Here is an 18,495-nt window from a genome sequence, read left to right as displayed (position 1 = left end):
TTTTTAAATATTGTACCTGCTGGGGGAAAAATGTGCATGAAGCTTGCTCAATAGAGCAGATTAGTCTCAAACTCTTCCTTACTTGAAGCAAGTAATAGCTATTTCAGCCATGCTCTCACCGTACGGCACTGGCAGAGGGCACCTTGTGCCCTTTATGCCTTTGACACCACAGTGTGACTCACGGGCCTTTCCTGTGTCCTAGAACTGCGCTTGGCTTCTGTCCCAGAGGAAGAGAGGGGTGCTGGCCTGCCAGCCCGGCTCCAGTACAAAGCAATAACTTTTAGGTCAGCCAAAGCTCTGTGGGTGCCCGCTGCCCGAGCTGGCACCATCTCAGGTCTGCACATCTCTCTTTTTGTATGTGTCATTAAATAAGAGTAAGGGAAAGAGGGTCTCAAGCCCAGCTCTGAGCTTTCTCCCAGCAGCCCTTACACCTGTCCTGCTGCCTGAGCTGAGATGAGTCCTGCAGCCTGGGTGAGCTGTCAGCAACGTGGTGGTCGGGCCCCAGGACAGGGCATCTGCTGTGGGCTGCAGGTGCTTCCTCTGGAGGCAACTGAGCCTGAAGGCAGGGACGTTATGATCTCACCCAAAGGAATCCCAGTAGTGTCCAGCAATCATGTAGAAAGTAGGAATGGGCAAGGTGCAGTACCATTTGAAATACCAGGTGGTGTATCCATGGATCAGTGCATCACAAAGTTGCTCTATGTGCCTCTGCTTATCCAGCAAAGATCATACATGAGCTGTGTAACCGCACACGAACCAGCTGAAATTCAATCTGCAAGAACATCCAGATGTGACAAATTTGACAAATATGCTAGAGAAACCCCACTCCTCCATTAGGATTGACCATTTGTGTTGTCAAGTGGTTGCTTTGTTTCTATAAATGGAAGAGGGAATTTGTAGGCCTTCTGGGACTGAAAAATCACATTGTGCAGATAAAAGTGACCCTGCAGTCATTGCCTGTAGCACCCCTCACACTTAGGTCACTAGCTGGTTTTGTGTCAAGTGATTCTTCACATCCTGGAGCTTTCAGCACATGCTGCTGTCGCCAGCCAGGTTAGACCCCTGCACAAGATGAAGAGAACAGCATTGGAAGGGCAGGCTGGCCGGTATAGTAGGCTGCCACTCTGGTATCGCCCTTTTGTTCTGGTATCAGTGTTGAGCAAAAAGGCAGGTTTTGTTGTGTACGTGCACCCTTTTAAAATGCTAATATATTTTAAAAGACAAATGAACTAAATGCACAACTCAAAACAACACCAAGTTCACCTGTTAACAGTAATAGAATTTAACTTCATTGTACGCTGTCCGCATCCTTCAGCTTCCTTATCTATTAGACAGGAAACATGAAGTCATGTTACTGTATTTTGATGGTGATACTGTTCAGTTCCTTTGCAAGTCAATTAGTAGAGACTTGACTTTCAAAAAGGGTTGTTATAGAAAAAAGATATTTTGAGACCATCTAATTACATCTCAAAAATGCAATAACAAGGAGGGAATTGGCTTTGTGAATACAGGAAATGTTAGGATGCAAAAATACACCACTTGCTTTTGGAGTCTGCTTGTCTCATGCCATATCATTGTGGTGCATGTTTGATTTATCCTAATTATATTTCAGTATATTTATTTGGAACTGCCACATACAGAATTCAGCTTGCTTATGCCTTTTGTGCCTTTCCTGTGGTGTGAAATATCACAAGTCTTGATCTTTTAAATACAGAATGGAACTAAAACAGAAGTAAAAACGACCATCCAAGCTGCATGTCATGTTCATATGTATGTAAACATGTTTTAACACTAGCTCAGTGGCTGCAATTTGTAAGAATATGTAAGGTGCAAGAAAAGGATTATGTGGCTTCCCATATGATGATTATGCAGCTGCCAAAAGGGATTAATTCAAGTCCTATGCAATGCTTTTTAAAACACTTTGGTAATTTGCTCCTAAGGAATATCCAGATGCAACTGATTACCCTGTAATGAGGCTCTTAAAGCTGCTGACCATCTAACAAAGGTGTCCAGCTTATTATTATTTGTTTTGACTTTCCTTAAACTGTTCATGTGTGGATGCCATAAATGGTTGTATTCCAAAATGATGAGACACTCTAAGTGAGGTTTATGGGATTCAATTAATGTGGTAACAAGGACAAATAGGATAACTACAGAAGATGCATTCTGCTTGTCAGTGCAGGTTTCCAGATAATTACTTATATAACATCTGAATGCCAGCTGCAGTCAGTAAGGACTTTGGCCACCACTTTGACGTAAGACACTAGGTAAAGTTAGTTAATACATCTCACAGCAGTTTGGGGAGGTGTCTGTAGTATTGTTGCCCATTCTAACAACCTCCCATAATCACACTATCTGCAATTGCAGTTTTACACACAGGGAATTTCCCCTGTCTTGATAGTTAAAAAGACTGAGGCACAGAGAGCTCAGTGCTGGAAGCCACAGGGGACTGACTTTGCAGAGGATGTGCTCAAGATTCATGCGTGGTCAAGAAACGGTGTGTTGCTGGAATAATTTCCAAAATGTCTCTACAGATTCCACTAGTAAAGCTGTTGTTGGTTGGTTTCTTTTTTTGCCCTAATCTTTAGATTAGGATAAAATATTTCTGTGGGCTAATGACTCTGCTCTTAAGTGTTACACAAAAGGATTCCACCACATAGTCTATGTGCTTTAGCTCAGCAAGAACTGAAATGCTTTGAGCAGGAGTGCTGAGGGGAATGTTATGGACTGTCTGTGATCACCTACTCCAACTCTATCCCAAATAGCTTAAGGCCTGAAGACTCTGGAAATACACAGTTTCTGTCATTTGGCACAGAAGTAGCTACATGTAAATATTATAAATGTATTTAAAAAAAAAATATTATAATGAGTCTCACCACCTATTAACCAGAAGAACTTTCACTTCTAAGCCCCTTTAGAAAGGAAAACAGAACAATTCTGTTCATAAAGAATCTAGAGCTGAAGAAAGAAATGCAAGCACCCATACTTTTGAAATCACTTGCAAATTTACTCCTTATATTAGTTTGCATTTTTATTCATCTTTGAAAGGAGATGGAAAAAGAAGCCTAGTTACCAGCAAACACAATTCTGTGTCTGCGACAGGAGACAGGTCTTGGTAATGTGGGAAGGTCAGTTGCATTGCGTGGTATTTCATTTATGCTAGATGGAGAGCACTTTCATTTTTATAGTACCTTGACATTTAACAACACTGTGGTAGAAAACCCTGCAGTTAAAATACACCATTGCTTTTTCAAAAGAAAGCACTGACAGAACAAAAAAAATTGCATTTAAAAGTTAGCAAATAATTTAACAAAAAACTAAAAAACTGTTGTTTAATGAAGTTCAGACTGAATTATCCTTATAGGTTAGTTAGCAATAATTTTCTATGCCTCTCTCAGCTTTCAAAATAATTGCTATTGTCTTGGTTATGAGAAATCCCAGTAGACATTCTTAACTTGGTACTGAGGAAATTTGGTCTAAGTCTCAGATTCAGTTTATCAAAATGGCATTTTTTTCTACCTCTGAAATGATCTTCAATTAAGCTTTTATTTCTTCAATCCCCTCCTCTCCAAACGATTCTCATCATGTAACTTGCATTCCACGAAGCTTCTGCAACGCTTCTCATCCAGAGGGAGTTACTAGAATGTGATGTATATTTAACAAACATCTGTCTTGGATTAAATTTAAGAAAAAAAAAAAAAAATTCCCTAAAGGTGAAGAACAAGTATTCTGGAGAAGCAAGACCTTCCTTCTGCCCTGTGGCCTTGTTTGAAACAGAGTAGTGCAAGCGGCTCATGCAAGAGTAACATTGGAAACCATCACTAGTAACCAACTTGGAATTACCCATGGGATCTTAACTTAGAACCATGCAAGGGAGGCAAGGTGGTAGAGTTTTTTTTCCTATCTGAACCAGCTAACATTTTGCTGCTGAAGAAACAAAAAACACTGTTGTTTTCATAAAAATAAAAATGTTTTTGATTCTGTGCTGGTTTATGTATTATGTCTTCTGTGCATGAGAAGTATCTGGATATTTGGTAGGGAGAGGCTCTTCCAGACGTAGTGAGTTGGGGAGTTAGTAATGATTCACTGCAGAAAAAGGACAATACTCAAAAAACAGTCCTTAGACATACAGTAAATACTCAGATCAGTGTGTTGTTCTATCAATTCCCATTAGCTGCAGCTAAGTGTTACTGAATTGTTATAAGTGCAGAAGAACTGCAAACTACAAACCACCCAAAACACAGAGCTGTGCACATGCTGTATCACAGAGTGGTCTGATGCAAGAAGTGCATTGCATAGTAGTTCCTACAGCAGCCCCCTGCTTTGGCAATTGCTTTTCCATGGCTTCGTCATCCAGCATTAAATGAGGTGCCTGCAAGATATGTTTTGACAGGTGCTGCTGAGCTGTTTAGTTGAAGCAGTTTCAAGTCATGTCTGCTATTTGCTTTTAGTAGTTCTGGAATGGAATTTTTCTACTGAACTACTGAGTATAGTACAACCAGAAAGAACTGCTTTATGCTCACAATATTCAGAGGTGCAAAAGCAATTAAATACACAGAGCATGTGAATAACTAGCTGGCAAGAATGGAAAAAGAGGCCACAGATTTTCAAACCTTCTTGAGGTACAGGGGCCATGTTCTAATGGAGATAGTTCATCCCGGTTTACAGAGCAGATATTTTCTTTTTTCCCTCCAGTCGCAGTAACATTCTTGTGACTGCTGCCTTTCTGGAAAGGGAGCTGTATTACTCAAGCCATTGAATAAGGCCTTGAAATTAATTAATAAAGCCTATGCTGGACTTCTATAAATTAGTAAAGCAGAAATAATTTGAATGGTTGAAATGCTGGGCAAACTTTGGCACAAATACTTCTCATGTTACAGCTCATTCCAATAGAGCAACCTGCTCAACAGCAATGAAGCAAGAAGTCTTGGCCTCAGCGCCTACACGAATCAAACCAACTAATTAAGGAACACTGGCTTCTGATTTCCCCGGGTTATGCTGGAAATTACTGGAACAGATTTAAGAGAGAAGCTTTGCCCAAATCACAGCAAGTGGGAGAAGATGTGCCTGTTCAGTCAACAGGGCTAGAAGATGGTAGTTCAGGTACCGAGAGGTTGTAAGGATAAGGATGATTTACTGCCAGATTTAGTGGTATATTCTGAGTACACATGAAAAGAGTACTTATTTATCTCATTAGGTTTAATAACAAAGAGTATGTGTCATTTCTTGAATAACTTGAAGATTTTCCTGCCCAGAAAACCCAGGTAGAAACAGAAAGAATAAACTGTCAGTAAGTCATGGTAAATGAAGAGTCAAGGTCTCAGTTTAGGGAAATGGGGATAAGAATAGCAAGATAGCAACAGCAGGATTCCTCAAATGTTAAAGTGAAAAGAAATTAAGCCATTAGATTAGCAAAGAAGAAAGTAGATAATTAAAACTGCACAGCCTTAATGTTTTTAGGAATCTTAAATACTGCCTGCATCAAATTTTGTTTAGTTGACAAAACTGTAAATAGTGTTGATCCTGACTGTGTAGTAGTGCAATGGATTAAACCGTTGCCTCAGTCCTAGCAAGAACCATTTTCCAATCTGTTGTTGCTTACATGGATGTACTTCGGACACTTAGTACAATTTTTTAATTTAAATACACACACAAAAATACACTGGAATGAATAAAAACTTCTCAAAATTCAGGACAAAGGTTGGTTTCCATAAAGAGTTCCTCTCGCAGGCTAATGCCCCAGGTTAACTGTCAGCCTCCTTGAACTTTCTGTCAATCTGGCAAGTGCCATCCCAGTTAAGTACCCACGTGTCCCCATATTTTGAGGGGAAAAAAAAGGAAGAAAATTAAGGTGATGAATAGTACTTACATGCCAAAACAGAATCACTTCAATTTTAGTCACTCTGCAAAACCATTATCAAAACTTATTATCGAACTGCACAAGAACTTATGAATATTCAACTACTTACTGGGTTTGGATACTAAGTTCCATTTCACATTATGTAGAACAAAGTATTGACTTTGCAAGTGTGCAGAGGAAAGGGCCTGTTAGTGAGAGGACAACCACTAAGACTGTTTTCCAGAATTTCCCAGCTTTTACTTATGATCCTATCTCATGCTTTCCTCTATCAACCCCCACCCCAGCATGCTTAAACAAAGCAACCAACCAACCGCAAAAAGCAAATCAATGACCAAAAAACTATACATAAACATAAGTTTCAGCAGCAGTTGCCTGCTAGAAAAAAATTCCAAAACCAGACTTGTTAGTGAAACTGGCAATTGTACTTAAAAATGGGAAGCAGGAATTGTTATCACAGAATTTCTTATGAGAACAGATACCATGACTGTACTCAGTGATGCAATAAAATTTGATCCAGTTCTTCAAAAAAGAAACCCCGAATACAGGTGGCATGGACACAGAACATGAAGGTTATATCCATGTCTATTATATCGTTTCAAGACTATCTTACAGAAAGCAAGATTACTGGTGCAACAGAAAATGAAACCATGACCTTTGCAGATTTACTTCCAATTCTCTCCATCAGCAAAATCCACTATGCAGACAAAGAGACATACTTGTCTGTGGTTCAAAACTTTTATAAAAGCAGCTAGTGAAAAATGCTGCAAACAACCTTCAAACACTTACTCCATAAACTTGTCCAGGTTCCACAGTATGCATTTTAAAAGGGGACTCCTCACAGCTGCCATGATAAACATTATGCAGCTGAAATTCTAGTAAAATTTGTGTCCTCAATTAAAATAGATACTCTGACTGAAGTCACTATACCTAAGCATATCTTTTCTTACAAGGACAGAACTACTTTAAATGCTGGAGAGGCCTTAAATAGCTACATGGTTGGATCCTTCCCTGACAACCAAGGGAGACAGCAAACCTTTGAGAAACAACTCTAGATGAGGAGGGGATCAATGTGCTTTAACCAGGCAACTCGTGCAAATTGTTACAAAGCTTTTGCAGGGGAAAGAAGATGAAGGAAAGAAACACCATTCAAACAAAAAAATACTGAAAAGTATAGTAGGGCTCCGTCTAAACCTAAGAGTTTAAAATAGGAGGGGAGAGAGGAGAAGCATCTCCCATGGATCTCCATAATCATGGCTTAGATAGTTTGTGCCTGTATGTTGATGTAAGGGAAGACAAAGTTACAGATAAGAAAGTACACTGAGAAATGCTAGATAACATTTCATATTCCTTATTCTGAAAGTAATGGAACATAAATTAGCTATTAGTGAAAAAACCCTTCCTACAGCTAGTATTGTCTTTCTCAATGAAGAGAGATCAGTTTATTCCCACATCAGTAATGCTCCACACATCAGCCAACCCAGATATATGTAGTAACTCCCAACCCGGGTTCTGTATTACCCGAAGTTGTTCATGTTGCAACAATTCTTTTGCTTAAAGGATTTGAGAAATGCATTACCCAAAAAAATGTAAGTTTAAAGTCTTATAGTAATTCTTCCATCATCTCCAAGATATTTCTTTAGGCTATCAACTTAAAATTGTTTATACAAATCCTTAGATATGCATTAAAACATTTTTTCACCCAGAAGTTTTGCTACAAGCTTTTGTTCAACTGAAAAAATACACAAGGAAGTGTAAAAAATATTTATTCAACCTAATTCAATGTCACTATAATTTGCAATACTTAAAAACAAGATTTACAACAGTCATGAACTTCTGACACTTAGGTGAAATAATTTTATAATCCATACAGTATTTTTATAATTGTATTTCTACAATAGCTTTAACTTCCAGAGAAGACTACGAGCTTTCCCATGGAACAAGTTTCAGACCCAGTAATTTTTGCACCATTCACTTCTTAATGAGACTTTAAAAAACAGTAATAAATTGGTTGGAAATATATACAGTGAGAACCACTGAAAAGCTCTTTTCTCAAAATGAGGAATTCTGTAAGAAATACATATTATATCGTTTCAAGACTATCTTACAGAAAGCAGCAACTTTCAGAGATTGCTACTCTATATTTAGAGTTTTATATAAAAGTGAGCCCACTAAGACAAATCTTATCAGCAGACTTCTAAGATTATAGTAATTCTTCAGTTACAGCAAGACCTCAGAAGGATTTGATATTGATTGAATGTGTAATTTTCAATACCTGTATAGTTTTGGAATACTAGTTGGCTATTATATACACTTTTGTACAGGTCTAAAATATTACATCTCAGTAATTAAGATAAACATACTATAGAAAAAGTATCATATTTTGAATTTCTCTAACATACATTATTGCAGTCAAACGTGAAGACTATTCTGCATTTACTTTATTTCTGCTGAAAAGAAATATTTACTTATGAATACTTCCACTAAAAAAAAATTTTTAAACCTTTCTCCATGCATTTGACATACTAATATGAACAAGGAAAAAAAACCAATCACCCACAACTTTGAGAAAAATCAAATAAATTGTTGTTCAGAAAACACTTCAACTACTAAATCTACGTTAGGTGTGGTATGAATATTCAATGGCTGTATCATGTTTGTCAAAATTTAACTTCACAAAACAGTTAATTTCTGTTGAAATTAGGTGCATGAATACATCAAATAACTGAAGTGCTAACAACCTCCCTCAGCTGGCTACTCTGAACATATTGTAACAGTAAAGCTTACTGTATAAATAAACTCAGTTTATTACATATTTAAGGTGTGTCCTTTACCAAATGGAGCCCAGTTGCCTTAGGGGCACCTGTCCCACTGCTGCGGGTCAGGTACCACTGTGTAGTGTCATCCCCTCAAAGCCGGTCCTGCCTTGGAACCCAGTCCTGGGACTGAGCCACCCCCAGGCCTGCAGGGTTAGAAGGCTGCCCTCAACTGTCACTTAAGTCTAGCTTTAGCATCCATTGTTGTTTCCTCACACTGCCACTGCTCCTTGTACTGGTACAGATATTTACATAAGCAAAAGGAACATGAACGCTAAACAAGTGCTCTAATACTTGAATACAAAAGGAGGAACTGAAATTTATTTTACTGTGGAGTAAAGAAATGCTATCCAGCACCAGTTACAAAACTAAAAGAGCCATGAGAAAATAACCCTAGGCACTGCAAAAGATATGATGGGACAGTAGAAACGACCAGTAATAAAAGTCACCTGGAAGCCGTGCTAATTTCACCACCTAGTTCTTAGGTGGCTAAAGCTGACACACAAGTCTCGCGGAGTGATCTACTGCTTTCTCTGACCAGTCATTTGAGTGTTTTACACTCCCTGTTTGATACCAGTGACAACCAAGGAAATCTTTATTGACTGATGTCCCACAATTACTTCTCCTTGGTAATGACTCTCATTTCTTTTCTAAAAAAAATTCCCTTCATTGTGAGAAATGCTGAACTGGATGATAGCATGGGCATGAAAACACATATAGAAAAGGCATTTGGATATAGCTTACATTAACTACACAATTTAAAATGCTTTTGTTCTATAGTTGATGCGCTTTTTTTCCATTCAGCATATTGGCTCAAGAAAACAATTCATAAGCCTGTCACCCAACAGAAATACCCAAATATAATGAAAGTCACATTCTTAGGTTCAGTGGTTGCTGAAGGATTTACCCTGCCACAAGACAGTGCTTTATTATATATCAAGAAAAAAAATAGGAGCAGCAACGTATCACAATTCTCCACTACTGTGCAATAACGATGGAACTAACACAACATGGAAACCTGTTAGGTGAGACTGTACGACATCTGGAGGTCACAGCCTTACGCTCCTTCTTGCTCAGGATAATTTAAAATCTTGCGGTGAGCTTGGCGCAAATATTGCTGCTGTTTGAAGTAAACCTTAAAAGCTCCTTTTATAGCAACAAAAGCTATTCCACCCTGAAATGAAAAGATATTTTGAAAACCTGCACAGTTCAGTGTCATATCCTTAGAAATATTATTTTTAAAAATTTCTGGTCAAAGAAAATTTCTTTTCCAATCACATAGCATTTTCTTTTGAAGTTTAACTAATTAGAACAATTCCAAATGAGTATCTCAAAGTTTTCTGTCACAATGCGCTATTACAGAGGTTAATTTTACTTAAAGGGATTACATACTGGATCTATAAAATCTTCTGAAACCTTTTATTTGCTTGGAAGTCTGACAAATATTCTAAAAAACCCTCTAAAAAAACAAAAAAACCAAACCCCATCCTATTTAAAGAACAAAGTACAATGCAGATATGTATCTGCTTTCCTCCCTTCTCTGAATATATACTATGCATGGCATAAGGAATTTATGAAAAAAGCCACTTGCCAAAAGCAAGTGTGGATTGAAATAAAATCTGCTTTTTTGTAAAGCAAACTTCTCAGAAAGTTTTACAAAATGTTTATCTCAACTCTTTCAAATAAGAAGAGACACTAAGAAGCCTTTAGTCTGCATGAACAGTTGTAATATCGTTTCTTCCATGTGGAAGAGAGGGGCATACAAACATGTTGGTATTGAAAACAGGTCTTAAGTGACAGTCAGATGACCAGAGGTAGCATCTTAACCAAATACAGTGTGTTTTCCTCTGAAAGGCTCCAAGCCAGAGAGAATATTCACAAAGGAAGATATTTTTATCTTTGTCCTCCACCTTCATTCCACTTCTACAGAGAGTTTGTTTTCTCTCCTTATTAAAATAAGTAATAAAGGGATTCTCTCAAAGAATCAGTAAACTAACACTAATATGAACATGTTGATAATATAAACGCCAGACTTCACTTGCAGAGATTGTTCTTAGAAGCTGCTGGTTCCTCATCGTCATTATCACCCTAAATTACTGCTTAGCTCGACCTAGTACAGTACCAGATACAAGTTTCAGCCTTGTCTTGAATTGAGATTAGTTTCAGTCATAAGGATAAAGCCTCTAACACACGTGATGCTTGTCCACTGCCAAGATAAGCAATCTTAAAAACAAACCCTTCCCTTAATCAAATGCCACTCACATTCTAGATCAAGTTATGTTATTTTTTCCCCCACTCCTTCCACAACTCAACACTTCATATTCCCATTTTATAATTGTTTATGAAACAAAAAAAAACCCAACTGAATCTTACCAAGATTGTCCTTTGTAAATTTGAGTTAACACTGCTGAACATCAGCTTGCCAACTATTGTAGCAATAGTAGGGAAAACGAGAGCTCCACACAGAATACGTGTAGCGGAGACATGGTCTGCCAAAGGGTTGGCCTCTGCTGGAATACGAGGAACAGGACATCCAATGCCTAAAGGGATGAGAGTGGGGGAAGAGAAGGTTACACAGCCACGACCTCCGACAGAACATAGCACGTTAGTTCCTGCCCCCCACTTCATTACAAGTCTATAGCCCAATTACTTTTGGAGAACTAGCCTTCTTCTCAGTGAATGATCCATTTCTATTAAATGACTGTATTCATTTTTACTGTCAAATAAGACCCAGGATTTTTCAGTAGCTTCTTCTGTTACCAAGGCCTTAACTGACACCATGCTCCTGCTCCTCTTGCCCAACTTTCTCACCAGGCACTTTACAAACTGAATCTGAATAGACTGAACATAAAACAGAGTGAAGGTGTTAATCACTTTTTCTTAAGAATGGCAAAATCTACTTGCCTATCCCCATCTCCTAAAGACACAATTTCAGGCTTGATATTCCCTTTTAAATTTAATCACATTACCTGGAAATATGCTGTTCAAAATTTGTAGCTTATTAGAATATTTGCGCCACAGTCTGAGCACATAGTCCTCCCAACGAATCATCTTGCCCAGTATTAGCATGACTGGGATAGTGGGAAGTCCAATCAGAAGAAATAAAGGATCAGCTCTCTCCATGACATCAAGACCTTCTTTGTGCCCCACAACCTGGTAAACATGCATATAGTTGACAAACATAACACACACAACTGAACAAATAATATCATTTTTAAAAACACTAGTTTGTTTGGGGTTGCCCACGCATTTTAAGTTAAGAAAAAACAATACCATTTCACCTAAAATAGTGAGTATTCCCTTTGTGTCCTTGGTTGCTTATCAAGTATAATGCAGGCAAGCTACCAGCTCTAGCTTGCAAATCATTAATCTTGCAGAGAGCTGTAACACAATTCCTTACCATCTCAAGAAAAGTTTCATGTGCTTCTGTGTTAAGTAAAAGCCTAAATATCTGAAACATCAAACCAGCATGCTTTCCAAAATACATAGAATTTACAATTTGCTCTTTAAAGGATAAATTGATAGCAAGTATCTAAAGATGTTTTAATAAAAAAGGAAAGCCATGAACGAGTCTTTCAATAGTTAACAGTCAACCACCTATCAACATCATTTTTATATTTAAATAGCAAGTCCACAAGAACAGAAGAGAAATACGTATTTTTCCCTTTCAACTAACCATACAGTCTGAAGTAATTAGAAGAACATACTCCTAATTTGCAGTGTTTTGCATTTGTTGTTTATGAACAAAATGCACCATCCAGACCATGCATTTTCCTTTATAAAATATATAAAAAAAAGTGGTAGGACTGAAAAATTCATGTCTCAACCCTTTGAATGTTACTAGCGAAATTTTTCTATAGGTAAAAGATTAGTCTCAAGTATTTTCTGAAGAATTAGACTATCCATTAATAGTTAGGTGGTAATGGCACCTTTTCTTCAAGAATAGAAGTGTGTTCACCAGCGTGCCATACAAAGGGCAGCCAGCTGCAGGAGTAGGGAATTTTGTTAGTTGCACACCAAACCATGTTTGAACAGGTCTACGTGGCTTTATACAGTATGATCAGTTATAAGTGAAAAGCTTTCTATCCAGCTGTCTTCATTTATTAACTACACTGAAAGTGCTGAAATCAGCTGAAGCATGTTTTAAGCTGAAGAGAGAGGAGTCTTCATTAATGGACTATTTCTTTAGAAGTCTTGCTTTCAAAGCTGGTAAGAAGGAACACGTGTACCTGCATCACTGTCACAGCTCCATATGTAACAGCTGTCCAGTATATAGAGCCCACCATTATTCCAGCCGCAGCAAATGGACATGCCTTTGAGATCAGTCGATCTGCAAGATCCAAAACGTAAACAACTGGACCTATGATAAAGGAAAAGTAAGGTTTCAAAATATATGCATGTAAGCATACTGAAGAAAACTCTCAGCATCTATCACTGAAAAGAAAAAATTTGGCAAAATGCAAATCTGACATCCCACGCATGCTGTTTAAATGACAATATATAATTAAAAAGCTACTAAGCTAAACTTGTATCTTATTTCTACCTACCATTTCATTCATCACAACGTCTTTCTGAGAGATTAATATACTGGTTAGAGCACTGACTAATTTACCCACTAAAGCTGACTAGCTTGCTTTGTGTTGAATCAGAATTCTTCTGTTGTAGAAATCATTTTAGGCTTAGTGGCTTTTTTTATTTATTAGATATTTTAGTTTTCAAAAAGGAAATACTAATTAGTAGTAATGTACTTCATGTGCTTATTTTTGACAGCCTCACCGGAGAATTCTGTCACTAAGCTATCCTGCTCTACAGTAAAAAGTAGCACAGTCAATATGAAAGATTCTTTCTGCTGGAAGAGGCTACATTCAATATTTTTAGAAAATGACGTCTCAAATGTTGGAGGAAAAGCCCTCCTGTTCAGGTTATTTATTGCCATGGACAACAACGCATGAATAGAGTTTAATTGTTCTGTCTATGGACAACTGCACCTTCCAGACAAAACAAGACACTACCCTGACCAACTTTGGTGACATAACCAAGAGCACACTTGCATCTTTTCTTTGAGAGAGTGTAAGAGCACCAGCAAAGCAAAAGCCAGAAACTGAAGTCTAAAATGTATGTATGGAAGTCAAAAATGTCAACACTATGTTCAGATTCCATGTTACTTTCCTATTTGTCAACAAATTCTACAGACTGTTCTCCTCCAGTTCTGCATTAGCTCCTTCCTACTTTTTCCTTACCAAAATCAGTGAAAATATTAAAGTTATTCTCAAAACACATAGGCATTCTTCAAGAACTAATCCTCCATGTAATCATCACAGTTTATCCACTTGGCATCTAATTATTTTCCTACTTCCTAATCTTCTTTTTTTTTTTGGTCTTCTTCCGGCGTGGGGGGATGCAGGGAGTGATCTCTTGAGCAATGGTGTTAAGTGGCTTACTAAAGTCCTGAGAGACTAGACCTACAGGACTTCCACTCAGTGCTAGTTCACATGCTCTGTTTTGTGCACGATCCTGAGTTGTGTCCTAACCTCCAATTAATCAAAACTTGTTCTGAGCTTGCACAGAACTAAGAAGATTAGGTGTCAAGGCTTTTTTCTTTTTTACTTTTCTAAAGGTAAAAGCATCGTATTTGACATTGTCCAAATATACAAAAACTACTTGCCTGTTCAATTCTTGGCTTGAATACTCCTAGTACACAGCAATTTCATATTCCTAGTTTTTTAGGGTGGTGATAAGTTATCACCCTGTTCCCAAAGAGGTTGTCTCTGAGCTATCAGATTTACACCAAAAGAATTAAAAGCCATGCATTTAAATGTATGATCAAGATTTGAAATTCACATTTAAAAAATATTTGCAGAAAGTTTATTTCTGTCAGCCACATTGATAAAATTGTTACTCCTGTTTCACGACTTAGTTGGTTCTTCTCTTTCAAGAAAACAGCTCTAGTGTGAATGCTTTCAAAATAACTAGCTCTGCTCAGCTCAAGGGAGCCAATGAAAACAAGCAATAGGAACATCTAATTGAACTTGTTCATTGTTATGTTTTATCTGCATTGGTATTCTTGTAAAGCACTCCCAAATACATCTGTTTTGTGATATGGCTTTTTTTTATTATTTTTTGAGAACAGGGTAGGATTTACATACTGTTTGTACAGCAGTAGCATCCAGAGACCTTATAGAAGGATTACAGTTTTTTTTTTCCATACATAGGTGTGTGTGCAAATGCCAGACTGAAGCGCTGCAATTTAAACACATGTAGCTTATATGCAGTCTCGACAGAAGTCACTGTAAATATTGCCAAGTTATTTATCAGACTAGTGGGCAGTGCTAAGCAACTTGGGCAGAATCTTGCTTCATATAGTCTCTAGCTCTGCTGGAGCTTCAAGTTCTTAACCAATTACTCATGTACTTCAAACTTGTTACCTTTGTGTACATCTTCTAGTACAGTGTGCATTCTTTGTTTTCGTAATAAGTTCTAGTTTTAAGTGCAAGAGGTGTCTTCCTATGTGTCTTGTAAGACACTAAACATCTCACCAGCACCCTGCTTCAAATACATCAACCCATGTAAATTAGTCCATAAGTAGCTGACAAAGCGCAACTATAAAGTTAATTTATTCTCAAGTTGAACATCTTATTATTGATTAGGTACCAAAATTAAAGGGTCTCTGAAGAAGGAACACTCTACTCAAAATCCAAAGAACTGGAACAGGCAGTTCAACTGTAGTAACAGTTGTGTTTAACTTTCCAGGACTGACTTAAAGTGCTGGGATGTCTATCAATGTGCTGAAAGTAGCAACAAGGTCATAACTTCAAGTGCTAACACACAGTAACTTGCACATCTTGACTGTTTCCCACAATCACTGAAAAAGTTGTTTAATTGTGACATTTTGAAAATTTACATTTGTTTGAAAAATGTGAAGACAAGAGACTCAAAAAACCCACCATATTTTTTGAGTCCTAAAGGGCAACACAAGGCCCTGAAACTCACCACATATGTCTTAGCAAGGTGATATGGCAACAGACGTCTAACTAAAAGCACTAACAAATTGCACCCACTAATACTAACCATTAAAAGAAGCAAGCTGCAAAATTAGGTATAGAATCCTGAGGAAAAAAACTAGAAAAAAACCCTTTTTCCAATATTTTTTGTTTTAATTAGCCTTTTAGGAAGAAAGTAGTGACAAAGGAGGACAAACATAACTGTTTCTTTTAAGATAGCATTTAGGAAGAAGCAGGAAATTAAATATCACTGACACAGAAATTAAAGGAAATACAAAATAAAAATATTTTTTAAAAACTATAATGCTTTAACAGAGCTTTTTCTGCAAAACTGTTTTCTATTTATTAAATTGAAATAATTATCTAAAAGATACTTCAGGTAGTTTCGAAGTAGCAATAATATTTTCCTATTTAATAAAAAAAGTTGTCAGAAGAGAGGAAAATAGTGAGTAAGAACATAGTTACTACCAATCTCTCAAACAGATAAGCACTATCAAATTTGAATGGAATTGTAATTTTAAGAACATAATCACTAGGGGGGTTGTTTTCAATTGGTAAATACACAGACACCCACTGTTACTCATAGAGATACTTGCTGATGTCTCCTCAAGTTGACATTACTTCAAAACTATAATCACATATAAAAGCAGTTATGTTAGGGAGTGCCTTTTCACAGAAATTTTATTTTAGGAAAAAGTTTCCAGCACTACATCTGAGAAGTCTTAATGTAAATAAGTTTCTGAACTATGAGACCTCCAGGAAACTTTAGTTGTTACTTCCTCCCTGCTCAAGTAATTTTAGTTTCTTAAATGGTACGACTGGTAATGTCCTCAAAAGACACCTGCTGCAGAGACAGGGCTACTGCTTGAAAACATCTTACTGTCCTAACTCTGCCTGCTGTGACCTTGACTGACTTGCAGCTTGAGTTGTGATATAACAGTTTTGGGTTACTATAAAGAGCTACAAAAAGGCCAGACCGCCTCATTTGTTTAAGGCACTTCAACTTCATGACTGATGTTTGATGGAGCCAAATTAATCTCCCTGCGCTGCTACGGAGGTCCACTATACTCTTATACAAGTCTGAATTTTTATGCCCTTCTCATCTTAAAAATAGAAAAGACTGTATTGTGAGGGAAAATATAATACATCAAAAGATTATTGCATGCAAGAGCTGAACAATCTTGTGCAAGCATTTAAGGCTGGCTTCAGAAGCCAGAAATGTCAGCATTTAGAGATTTTGGCTTTCAAATAAAGTATGCCACAAATTGCAAGAACAAATGAAAATTCCTGTTGTTGTCCATGTGCACATATCCTCTCCAAACTATACTTGCTTTCCTTTTTTCCAATCCCAAAATAAAATGTAAATGCAGCTGACATTACAATTTCATAATTCAAGATACAAGTAAGAATTTTAAACAGCTTCAAGTTTTGTGGTGCCTTGTAAGTGTCCAGACATGAAACCATTCCCCCCCACACCCAATGCTAAATGTTATCCTTTGATGCCTTCTTTATGTTGGAGATTAAGATTCCTCTCTACCTTATCCTTATAGAAAAGCTGAACTGTGGTGGATATATGAGTAACTTGGTAGTAAAGTTCATGCTGGTTTATGTTTTCTTGAATATCAACAATATTACTAGTACATATCTTCTTTCCAATTACTTAGTATTCTATCATGGAAAGAAATGGCATCATCCATATAAAATTCCCTTCACATCTTAATTTCATCAGCCTTTATACTAAAAGAAAAGAGGTTGTGTCCGAAAGAACTGACAGCGCAAGTTATTTTCAGCTGTTTCATTACAGAAATAAGATACTTAAAATATTATTTAAAATCCTCTAAACGGCTATACTTACATGCTATATCAGCATTTCTTTAAGGTTTTTAAACAAAATTAAAGTTTCCATGGCAACATTTCATTTTCCTGCCCTACTTAATACACCATATAGAACATACTGGCAAAAGAGGGCTGGAATAACAGCAACCACTGCTTATTTAAATATATGCAACATATTGTGCAGTGTCCTACTTGGCTACTCAAGTAAGTAGACTCTGGAAGAGCATCTCCAAGTTTTTACTTTTGCCTTGACAAACAGAGCTAGATCAGTGCCCAGCAACCACAGATATTCTGCCTCTTGAATACAGGGCAATATTAACTCAGGAATGCTTCCCAAACTAAGTAAAAATATGTTTTTCAGGTAATGAAACAGGTTGCTCAGTAAAATTTTCAGGATTTCCTTCGATAACAGCTTCTCTGCAAGCTGAGGAAAAACAAAAGGATGTGTTTATGTGCTGACATGTTGCAGTTGGTGAAAGAAGTCACCCTTTCCTCAACAAGAATAAAAAGTCACATTAACTGTGAATTAATTATAGGTCAATTACTAATAAGATTTATCAATATATCCAAGTGGAACATGTCCAAAATTTTCAGAAGGTATTTAACTAAGCCACCAAATAGGACACAAGCAGAATATAAAGTTATTTCTTTCTGTCTGGAAAAGGGAATGGACAAGTTTTCACCAGAATTGATGCTCTGAACACAAAAGAGAAAAAAAAATAGGAACAACCCATACAGAACTTACCTAGCTTTGGAAATACTATTAAATATTCTGCATTGCACTGAGGACAAGCAACTCTAGCAGTACTGTTTCCTCTCTGCTTTTCATCCACCCAGCGCTGTAGACAAGTCTGATGCACCCATTTGGTGGAGCCCCTGCACCTGCAAGGTCTCACCCACTCTGCAGTCCGATCATCCTCATCGGTAGCAAAGCAAACCCAGCAGCTTCTGTAATTACAGCAAAAAAAAAAAAGATATTTTTTTT

The 18,495-nt window shown here is 37.3% G+C and overlaps 2 protein-coding genes across 3 annotated transcripts in view; one reads left to right on the top strand and one right to left on the bottom strand.

Annotated features, from left to right (window-relative positions):
• The window catches only part of CPEB3 (cytoplasmic polyadenylation element binding protein 3), a 138,191-nt gene that overhangs the window by 5,462 nt on the left and 114,234 nt on the right, over positions 1 to 18,495 (top strand). The window lies entirely within an intron of this gene.
• The window catches only part of MARCHF5 (membrane associated ring-CH-type finger 5), a 30,119-nt gene continuing 19,230 nt past the window's right edge, over positions 7,607 to 18,495 (bottom strand). The window contains exons 2-6 of one of the 2 annotated variants that reach the window (XM_005506965.3): positions 18,256 to 18,458; positions 12,903 to 13,033; positions 11,643 to 11,826; positions 11,047 to 11,213; positions 7,607 to 9,847 (exon numbers count right to left, since the gene is read on the bottom strand). In XM_005506965.3, the coding sequence (XP_005507022.1) occupies positions 9,731 to 9,847; positions 11,047 to 11,213; positions 11,643 to 11,826; positions 12,903 to 13,033; positions 18,256 to 18,458 (802 nt within the window). In that variant the 3' untranslated portion in view covers positions 7,607 to 9,730. The remainder of the gene's footprint in view (positions 9,848 to 11,046; positions 11,214 to 11,642; positions 11,827 to 12,902; positions 13,034 to 18,255; positions 18,459 to 18,495) is intronic. The other variant, XM_065068403.1, reaches the window with a different exon arrangement.

Source organism: Columba livia, chromosome 6 (genome assembly GCF_036013475.1).
Source record: "Columba livia isolate bColLiv1 breed racing homer chromosome 6, bColLiv1.pat.W.v2, whole genome shotgun sequence".
Classification (NCBI taxonomy): domain Eukaryota; kingdom Metazoa; phylum Chordata; class Aves; order Columbiformes; family Columbidae; genus Columba; species Columba livia.
This window is presented reverse-complemented; position numbering and strand designations above follow the sequence as displayed.